The 11,220-nt window shown below is 37.2% G+C and overlaps 1 protein-coding gene and 1 non-coding gene across 3 annotated transcripts; one reads left to right on the forward strand and one right to left on the reverse strand.

The window, feature by feature from the left end:
- Window positions 1-340: 340 nt before the first annotated feature.
- Window positions 341-10,973, forward strand: LOC127851173 (uncharacterized). Of its 2 annotated transcripts, none has more exons than XM_052384797.1 (2): window positions 341-362; window positions 8,657-10,973. In XM_052384797.1, the coding sequence occupies exon 2, from the start codon at window positions 8,659-8,661 to the stop codon at window positions 10,765-10,767; it is 2,109 nt and encodes a 702-aa protein (XP_052240757.1). In that variant the 5' UTR covers window positions 341-362; window positions 8,657-8,658; the 3' UTR covers window positions 10,768-10,973. The 2 variants fall into 2 exon arrangements, with proteins under 2 accessions (XP_052240757.1, XP_052240755.1); XM_052384795.1 differs by lacking the exon at window positions 341-362 and adding an exon at window positions 4,272-4,426.
- On the reverse strand, window positions 6,067-6,148 carry Trnac-aca (transfer RNA cysteine (anticodon ACA)). The gene has a single exon. It is a non-coding gene; the product is annotated as a tRNA-Cys (tRNA).
- Window positions 10,974-11,220: the final 247 nt, after the last annotated feature.

Here is an 11,220-nt window from a genome sequence, read left to right on the forward strand (position 1 = left end):
ATTTCTCGAGATATGGCGAACAATCTCCGTATAGGAACATTTTACTAAAATTTAAGTATGCATCTTTTGATATACATCGTGTTATAAGTAAAACGTTAAAAAAATTAAAACTGGTTTACTCTTGTTTAAGGAATGTTGGTTAATAATTCACATTCGTTTCAAAATATTACGGCATGTAAGTAGACAAATTGTAACCCATTGGTTAGACAACGATTAGAACAGTTGGTTTTTGTATGACATCATGTGGGAATGGGATATGCACTAAATATAATTTCCGGAAATAAGTACTACTTTCAGTTTGAAGAAGTGATGGCACTGATGCGTGATGATTTTAAAACGGACATAGGGATACCGTTTTAACGGTAAAGTTTCGTTTATTTCATTTCGTTTAAACGTTTAGAAAAATCTGTAAACGTGACACCCTTACTCTTTACTAGAACAGTTATAGACATAAACAAACCTTTTCATTAAGTAGGTACATGTAATAGCTTGTTATGTAGCAAACATATGGTAATAGTAGAAACATAATCAATTTATTTATATGTTCTTGTTTGTTATTGAATCAGGCTCAAATATTGTCAACAACAAAAGGGTCCAGTGGCTGAATGGGAAACCGTTTATCAGCCTTAGATTAAAGGTGTATTTTTGTCATCATGGCAAAAATTACCGACCAAACAATAATTCAAGAACTCCAAACGTATTGTACTATCGACATAAGCTGAAGTAAAGTTGTGCAAATATATTTAGATTTTCATGAAGCACCTTTTTTTATTATCCCCCCTGTGAAGGCAGATTGATATTGTTTTGGCATTGTCCGTCTGTCCATCCGTCCTTCCGTTTATATATGTTTGTGGTAATACTTAAAAAAATTTCTGTTCTTTAACCACAAGGTCTAGAGCATAAATATTCGTATATTTGGCATACCGGTTAATCATTGTCTAGTGTTCCTATTCCAAGATTGCTACAAGTATTTCCATAGTCCAGACCTGTGGGCCAATGTGTTTCCCATGTATGTATATTGTAAAAACGTAAAAAAATCTCTGAAACCTTAAACATAGATATTTGTTTTGGAAGATAGTCAAGTAGACCTCTAATAAGATTCTTTATAATTATTCTCATTTGTATAGTGCTAAATCTTAAAAAAACACATATTTTTCTCCGAAATGAGGATGGCTTGACCATAGTTATTTGGCATGAAGGCATAAAGCATCATCTAGTTTACCTTTACCAACAAAGGGCCCAAAGAATGAAAAAAATCTTACACATGTTAAAAAGTCCTTTTAAATGCTAATAATTAAAATGCCATACGTTGCTGTTGGTAAAATATCACACTTAAAGCTATTTTGTTGATAAAATGTTGTATTGATTTCTGTTGATTTCATAGTAGTTCCATCCTGTAAAAAAACGCAGGTCAGGTGAGCGATATATGGCCATCCTTACCATCTCGCGTACACTGACAGCAACCCAAATATGAAACATAAAATAATCGTTCGGAATAACACCAAAAAGCATATTTACTCCAGACGCAGGAAGGGACCCAAACCTGGACCTTTACGTTGAACTGGTAAAGAATGATATCATCTCAAATTTAATAGAAGACTGGCAAATTGAATCTAGACAAAAATGAAAACAAGGCATATTATGAACTGTTACATAATGATTCAATCATCATCAGACCGGCGGACAAGGGCTCTGGCATAGTCATACTAGATAAAGAAATGTACATAGAGTCGCTTAAGCACGAAATGGATGAAAACGAGGCATACATATCTACTGACTGTGATGCAAGCAAAGAAAGTATGAAGACTGTGAAATCGCTCGTAAACAGACTTCACCGACAAGGCAGTATTTCTGTTGATATGAAACAATATTTGATACCAAGGTACCCACAAGCGGGTAAACTCAAAGGGAATCCGAAGATACATAAAGCAGACGCACCCTTACGCACAATAGTTAGCGGGATAGATACAGCTACAGAGAAATTAGCCGAATTGGCCGAGCATGAATTACATGAATATGTGGAGTCCTCGCCGAGTTACATAAGAGACACTACGGACTTTATACAGAAACTAACAGAAGTCAAAGAACCACTGCCGGAAGAAAATTGTCTTTTATTTTGCTTTGACGTCAGGAAGCTGTATCCATCCGTACCAAAAAGAGAAGGATTAGATGCCTGCAGGGAAGCATTGAACGCGCGCTCCAACCCACTAGTCACTTCCACTGATGATATGATTGACATAATCACGACAGTTTTAGAAAACAACAATTTCAGCTTAAATGAAAACAACTACATACAGACGGACGGTGTGGCGATCAGCTCGAGACTTGGGAAAAATTTCGCGTGTAGCTATATGCGGAAGTGGGACGAAGAACTCACGACAGCTAATAAAATACCAGCATTTTATAAGAGGTTTGTAGACGACGGTTTTAGAATATGGCTGGGGACCGCGCGTGAGCTTGAGGCTTTCACCATACATGCGAATTCCATACACAAGAACATTCAAGTCGACCTTCGGTATAGTCCGCATAATATCGTTTTCCTAGATACAACCGTACGAGTGCGGAATGGTCATATCTACACTGATCTGTATGTTAAACCCACAGATAAACAGCTGTACATTCGTAAAGACTCGTGCCACCCCCTACCAACAAACGATCGTTAGCATATGGACTCGGATTGCGAATACGTAGAATATGCGAAAAGGAAAAAGATTACAAGAAGCGTAGAAATGACCTTAAATTGCAATTAAGAAAACGCGGATATAGCGGGAAATTCGTAGAAGGACAATTACAGAAGGTAGATAATATGTCGCGCGCAGATTAACTAGAAAAATCAAAGAAGCAAACGGCTAATGACAGAGTTCCTCTGGTGGTTACGTTTTCCAGTCTTCTTCCCAACATACACAGCATTGTACACAAGCATTTGAACGTACTATACAGATCAGACAAGATGCGTGAGGTTTTCAGTGAACCGCCATTGGTAGCGTACCGTAGGGATAGAAACCTCTGTGATACCCTGGTGCACAACAAGACAAGCAAAGCTAACTTCATCACGCACACATGTGAGACAAACTGCACGTACTATACCAAGCTAACAAGAAATGACATTCCAGACACCGATGGTAGAATTTCTTACAGCACGTGCCACAGTATTACTTGTCACACGAGGAACGTAGTTTATAGTTTAGGGTGCAACAGGTGCCAAAGCGTTGTTTATGTTGGGGAAACGGAAAGACATGCTCAGAGAACGTATGATAGAGCATTTACGCGACGTACGCCTCCACAAAGAGAAACCAATTACAACCCACTTTGACTCGAGCCATAGCGTTGACGACATGAAATTCTCGGCCCTAGAGACACTTAATGTAGCTGGACGCCGAGATCGTTTGATAAGGGAAGCGTTATGGATAAAAAGGCTGAAAACTATGAAACCTTTCGGTTGCAATATAAAAGACAGTGTATTTCAGTCCGCAACCTTAACAAGCAGTATTTAATGATGACTTCATAGTGTTGGCGCGTAACGTTACGTTCACGTCGGATGACGTAACGTCCGGTCCATCCATTTCCGGTATTGTAAACAAGGAAACGCCATGTAAAATTCTATGCGAAGCGGTTCATACACATGTGTAATAAGTTTTTTTTGGTTCATACCTACATGAACCCTAAAAAGATTCTCTTCATTCCTTATAATTTAATATCACCAACAAACGTAAGAGTAATTAACCCTGTTTTTATTAGATTCCACGCAGGCAATTCCATAAAAATATCAGTGAAATAACGCCCTATATCTTACGGCGCTATAAATGACGTCATCAATTTGACGCGTGATATGACGTCACGTCGATTTTTTCGTTCATGGAGCTATGAACTAAATAATTCAACCAATCTAAACGTGCGTTGTATATGAAAATAACCAATATTGAATTATTCAAAACCATCCCTATTCTCAAAAATAAAGTAGGTAAACAACTATGAAATGCTATATATTCCATGTAATCAAGATGAACACATTAAGCTAAGAGGCGAATTTGCTCACGTGTCGTCTGCGGTAAAGACGTCAGAAAGCAGTTGTATTTATTTAACTGATAGGACACTGTGTATTTCTTTAAATCTTTTTTTCCTCTCCTTTTCAGAGGATTGCACGAACCTGTAAGAAGTAATCATTAAAGCTATTACATTAATTTCAGAAAATAAGAATTACACAAGGTCGTTTAAATACTAGAAACAAAATGGTTGTTTTTTTTTGTTTTGTTTTTTACCACATTCATGTTAACCCTTGTATCGATTGATAGAAATTGAGGCAATCAAATAGTCAATTTATTTATTATAACAACCGTAAAGAGAGGGGAAAAAAAGGAGCGAAATTATAGTGGTACGAATATTACTTCCGGGATGAAAATCTGTATGAATGTCTTAAAGGGTGTAGGTAAGAAACGATGTCTGGGAGTAGTTTTAGAGCATGTCTATTATTTTCATTGAAATGTTTTCCTTTCCTGTCGGTGTCATTTTCTGTTTGTGACTGAAATAGTTGATCAACATCCGAATCTACGTGTAAAGAGTATGATCTGACATTTTGTTTCGTACTATAAAGTTTCGCGCATGAAATGTCATTCTATGATTTTAACAACGACGATGAAAGATTTGTTTTAACTCTGTTGGATCTCAATTAATATACATCCAAAAAACAATTGTACGTTTATAGATCATGTCTTAATTATTCGGGTTCTCAATAGCCGAGTGGTTAATACGGCGGACTCTTAACAGGGAGACCTGGGTTCGATTCACGCTTTCACCATCGCCTAGTACTGATTTGCAACTCAGGGACACTGGATAAGTGAACTGTCACCGCTATATAATTAACATAATGATGAAAACGGCGTAAAACGTCAAATAAAGCAATCTGAATTATTCCGTCACTCGCATTCCAACAGAGGATATTTGAAAGCATTGTGACGAAAGAGAAATCCTGATGAACAATTTCCCCTTAGCCTCAATATGCAACAAATTTAAAAATTAACATGTATCTGAATTTTACAACAAAAGTTCTAAGTCGTCTGATTCGTGTCAACTTATTTTTACCTGGTTCTTTACTTTAAGTCGGTTTTATTGAGTTGTAGATTGCATGTTAGACCTGCTCTTTTATACATCCTTTAGCCCTTGAAAATATTGTGCAAAATGGAAAAATTTGTCATCATGAGCAATTTCTCTTTTTTCACAAGGTTCTTAAATGGTGTCTGCTTTAGAACGCTGTAAGTCGCAAAAATTCTTCTGTAGGCACCAAAAGGCTTAATAATAAGCAATAAATGATTAACGCAGGTATTTGTCACCGGGATCGTTATCTAGTGCCGATAACTTAAGGCAGCGCACCTCTAATGGGCACATATCCAAATATAATCTAATTAGCTATTTTCTTAATCAGCATCATTTCACTGAACTACATGCAAATTTGTAGGTAGGCTTTCCATGCTTTTTAAAAAAATATACTGTTTTTTTCAAAACCACCCCCACGTTCAGCTTTTGTACAATTTATTTTCACCCATTGGGTATATAAAAGTTCCATAATTCATTCAAATTTCCAAATATGGGCATGCTGTTGGTGTGTATAGATGCAGTTAAGGTGTTTAAAATATAAACAAGATTAAATAAGTATTCTTTTACAGACATTTATTTTTTACAAATTTTTATCTATGGAAGAGCGCCATGAAATGTAAGTGATTTCAGCCAAGTAAAAATTGGGTCGGTTAAAAACAAAGTGTCATAAAAATTCAAAATAGTATCATATAAGTTATATTTTAAACATAGTTTTTATAGAAACACTATAAACAGCAAAAATACCAAGAAATAGACAGATTTACCGTTTACTTTTTGAAATAAAAATTAAAATGCAACATGCATCATTCGTATTTTCAGTAGTAAATCACCCAAATTAGCCATAACGTTGTTTTAATTTTAAAAATTGAAGGATGTGCATAAAAATTTCAACATATTAAACAAAAACCATAGCATATATGCTTTATTCAATCAAATTACGTTAGAAAAGAAATAAAACGTGTCGCAAAAAGTATGCGCTGTCGGCAGGATTCGAACCTGCGCGGGATGATCCCAAAAGATTTGTAGTCCATCGCCTTAACCACTAGGCCACGACAACTTTACATTTGTGCAGGCTTAAATTAGATATCCATAAGTAAACAGGTAAAAAGGCTCGCCAATCTTTGAAGAAATCGCGAAATCGTATTTTTTCAGATGATATTTGGATCAAAGTCAATGTTTATTGTGAAAATAATGTATTCTAAAGGAATTACGTAAACATATATCAAAATTCGAACTTTGAAAAAAATAAAATGCATCTCTCGGAAATAACCGATCATTGAAGATCGGCAATGATCGTTAAATAAATCGCGGGAAATCATTAGAGGTGCGCTACCTTAAATCGTCATTTTTTTCTTTAAATAATCGCTCAAATGCTGTAAACCATTTGAGTCATATAACTTAAGGTAATAAAAAAATCTTGAAATAATGTTAATCTATTTTGTTTAGCTTGTCTGTTTCATTTTGAAATATTATGCAACGAGATTTGTGACCGTGTCATAGTGATTGATAGCTAAACTTCACATAACATATAATAGTCGTAAAGGGGTCTTTTGATGTGATTAATATTATTGATGCTCATTAGAATCGTCTCATTGAGACGATTCTAATGAGTACCCACAATATAGGATTTTGATGAAGATCAAGAAAGTTAGCTGTGGACATACGCATCTAATTTAGAGCTCCTATAATTTTTCAACACTTATCCAAACCGTCAAACAATCACTGTTTTTAGGCAGTGGTGCAGACTGAACTGTAGAATCAGCTATTTCTCTTTCTCCCACAATAGTGATCAATTCTTCAAATCTAAGAAAGGGGTTCCTTTTAGAACATATTTATTCCCCCCTTCAAAGAAGAGGGGGTATATTGCTTTGCTCATGTCGGTCTGTCGGTCGGTCTGTCTGTCGGTCCGTCCACCAGGTGGTTGTCAGACGATAACTCAAGAATGCTTGGGCCTAGGATCATGAAACTTCATAGGTACATTGATCATGTCTCGCAGATGACCCCTATTAATTTTGAGGTCACTAAGTCAAAGGTCAAGGTCACGGTGACCAGAAATAGTAAAATGGTTTTTGAATGATAACTCAAGAACGCATACGCCTAGGATCATGAAACTTCATGGGAAGATTGATCATGACTTGCAGATGACCCCTTTTGATTTTGAGGTCACTAGGTCAAAGGTCAAGGTCACGGTGACCCGAAATAGTAAAATGGTTTCCGGATGATAACTCAAAAACGCATACGCCTAGGATCATGAAACTTCATAGGTAGATTGATCATGACTCGCAGATGACCCCTATTGATTTTGAGGTCACTAGGTCAAAGGTCAAGGTCACGCTGACCCGAAATAGTAAAATGGTTTTCGGATTATAACTCAAGAACGCATACGCCTAGGATCATGAAACTTCATAGGTAGATTGATCATGACTTGCAGATGACCCCTATTGATTTTGAGGTCACAAGGTCAAAGGTCAAGGTCACGGTGACCCGAAATAGTAAAATGATTTTCGGATGATAACTCAAGAACGGTTTTGCCTAGGATCATGACACTTCATAGGTACATTGATCGTGTCTCGCTCGCAGATGACCCCTTTTGATTTTCAGGTCACTAGGTCAAAGGTCAAGGTCACAGTGACAAAAATCGTATTCACACAATGGCTGCCACTACAACGGACAGCCCATATGGGGGCATGCATGTTTTACAAACAGCCCTTGTTAATTCTAGTTCTCTTCCGCGTAATATTACAATTCCGTAATATTACAATTCCGAACGAATCAAATGTCTACTGATTAATTGAAAAGGGTTAACTTCAATGACGGTTCCTTCATCAACAACCCAGTTGCTCTGAAAGAGTGTAGTTTAAATAAACAATATAAGTTTAACTTTAAAACTGCAATGTTTTAGACCTGACTACAATTATGCCAATTGATAAAGGTTATGTTTGATTGCATCTTGAATAACCTTTCTAGCAGACTTTCATCTTTTCAAACTTCAAACTATTCGGAATCGGGACAAAAATAAGTTTATCATCTTTAAAAAGCACAAAGTATAACACACTACAAAATCTGTTCACCAGCATAAGATTACATTGGAAGGTTAGAGTGAGGTTATAATAATCTAATAAGAAACTGGAAAAGTTCTGTAAAGTATACGATTCGTATCCATGTCAATATCACTGCATGTCATTGAAATTTGAAGCTGGCGAAATATTGATCTTGTAATTTGTTATACACCTTGCAAAATGACAGTTAAAAAAAAAAAATCAGTGGTGAAGTGGTTTGTCTAAATGTGATATACGTTTTTAACCAGTGTGCATTTAATAACACTAGTTGTGAAGAGGTAAAGCACGAGATCAAGGTGTTTATTCGTCTTTCATCTCTTAACAACTGTGTCCACTTGAGAAATCAGTCAGCGGCTTGGAAAGAATAGTGTGCATTCTTGGTCATGAAATACGAGGCTCATGGATTGGCGGACTGACCGCCGTGATATAACTCAAATAATCTTGAAAAATTCCGATGCGGTCCAATCAAATAACGAAAATCACCTAATCAGTATTGCTTATTTTAGGCATGGAACCAGGCGTAGAATTCAATAGTGGAGATTGGGATGAGAAGGATGGGGTTTCTACCATGCATTTATCGTACCTGCTCCAAACACTCCTGCCGTTACACACAGTCAAATGGGACACGACTAAAAGACATTACGAGAACATAAAGTCAAATTTGGTATGCTCGATGGATGAAACCCTGGATATTATCGTATCTGGGAGTATGTCGGAAGGATACAGCATACCACCGTACATTGTTAGGACGGAGTCTATTGGAACCAAGCCGGAAGTCGATGTGCTCTCTGATGTAGATACGCTTTGGGTAAGCTCAAGGCTTAAAGTGTCTACTAAAGAACTCAGTGACTTTGAAACGTCCGGTTATAAAGCATACTTCGAGTACATAGAAAACTGTCCTGGTTATGTACGTTTATGCATCCCATCGCCGAAAGAGAATGATGAAACGTTTGTATTTGATGAACAATCTGAAAAGTATTACCTGAGCGGTACCAAATGGACTTGTAAGTTGTTTGCAGCTTTATCAAAGAATGATGACGTTACTCAGCAAGGACCGGCCATATCAATGATAGATGACCTTCCTGCCGGTGATCTGTTTCATGTAAGAGATGGAATATCTAAAGATCTAGTATTGGCCTTACCATGTTACCCATGGCCTGAGGTGGCTGATGCATGGAAGGAGAGGGTAAGGGAGTCACAATGGATACGCCAAGAGATTATTGAATCGATTATTAAAGATGGCTGCCATGTTGTCGCCGTATCCTCAAAACAGAGTAAACATCCTGATCTAGAATGGCGATTGTCGTTCTCCGCATCTGAAGGAAAGTTCGCGCGAGAGGCTGTCACCGATTATCAAAGGCAATGTTTTATCTACGTCAAGATTCTGCACCATCAGAAAATTAAGCCGATAGGTATCTTGTCTTCGTACGTGTTTAAATCGGTGTTCTTACATTGCTGTGAACGTCTTCCTGTATCCCACTGGAAGGACTATCCCGGAAGTTGCATTCTGTACCTACTCGACGTAGTACTGGATTGTCTCAAAAAGAAACATGTACCAACGTATTTCTTACCAGAAAACAATTTGATTGGCCATCTTAACGATGCTGACATCGATAAAGTTATTGCCTCTATTGAATCTGTCAGAAGGGATCCGATAACACCCATTCTAGAGTTCACAGATAATCGTGTATTCTCTCACCATTGTGTTTATTTCACATTCAGGGAAATGGTTGAGCCTCTACTACAAGACGCGGATGAATATAAAGAACATAGAAACAAAGAAATGTCAGTCCTGAAGGGGATCGTTGCAACTTGCTACAGAATTTGCTTCTTCTTAATTGCAGAAAAGTCGACGAATCCTGATGTAGAATTGTTTAAACACCAACATGGAATACGTTGTCTTATTGACGTGTATACCCTCTGGCTAAAACCAATGGGTTTGAATGCAACATTGGTAGAGTATGTGGATAAAGCCGGACTTGCATTAACAGAGCCACAGTCGCGGCTGAACTTCTTTATAGCTGTTGTTAGTTTAGAAAAACATGGATATCCAGAATTTGCCGATTTGAAACTGCGACTCGCTCGCTTGTATCATAGGTTTGCTTGCTCAGAAGAGGTGGTATTGGGAAGGAAAATGGACTTCTTTGCAAAAGCTGTACTTCTCTATGAATGTGTCTATAAATATGATAAGGGCTGCATTATCGATTATTCTTTGGCACTCTTCGAACAAAAACGACTTTCCGAAGCACAAGAGATACTCGAGAAATTCGTACGTGAACACATGGAAGCAGAGCCATTTGTCCAGATCAGTTTTGATATCAGCGATAAAGGGTGTCTTGTCGGACAACTGAAGTCATACGTTGAGTCCAATGGAAGCATTACATGTGATGTTCTGTCGTTTGCATTATATTCACTTGTTTTCTGTTTGTCTTCAAGTGACAATTCAGATTCATCACAAGATTTACAAGCTGTTGTAGAGAAATTTGAAGCGTATTCCAACAAAAGACAAGATACAAACACTCAGCGCTTACTTAACTTTGCCAAATCCCTTGCAAAGGAAAAGAAAGATCATGTGACCTATTTCAGCGCCATTTACAACTCCTGCTTTATATTGTAACATTACCATTTTATATACTTAAAGCGTGTCATGCTAACTCTCTGTGCCTGCTGATGAGTGTCAAAAATTATGACAAATGGAGAAATACCTCATTATAAACAATGTATCTGTTTTCAACAACATTTCAAGAACTCGCTGTATATGAAACATCTTCAAATCGATATGCGATTATTTACTAAATAATTAAAATGTATCAATATGTTAAACGTAATCGTTGTTTTTTTATGTTGAAAACTGTGTCTTCAGCGTTTCGATTCATTCAACCTGCTCATATATCCTGCTAGGATGTTCTACTAAACCATAATAAAGTCCCAACCGGCTATTGTCCTAGTTCGTATGATCACGGATTCGATCCTCGCCGAGACTATACCAAAGACAATTAACTATGCTAGAATGACTTCCATCCGTGGTGTTCTAGGTTTTCGGAATGACTTCACGACTTAATAGCAAACT

This window comes from Dreissena polymorpha, chromosome 11 (genome assembly GCF_020536995.1).
Source record: "Dreissena polymorpha isolate Duluth1 chromosome 11, UMN_Dpol_1.0, whole genome shotgun sequence".
Lineage (NCBI taxonomy): Eukaryota > Metazoa > Mollusca > Bivalvia > Myida > Dreissenidae > Dreissena > Dreissena polymorpha.

Coding starts and splice junctions, on each gene's coding strand:
- LOC127851173 (XM_052384795.1), top strand. CDS start 4,393: ATGAAAATCTGTATGAATGTCTTAAAGGGTGTAG. Junction 4,427..8,656: donor GAATGTCTTAAAGGGTGTAG/GTAAGAAACGAT, acceptor TGCTTATTTTAG/GCATGGAACCAGGCGTAGAA.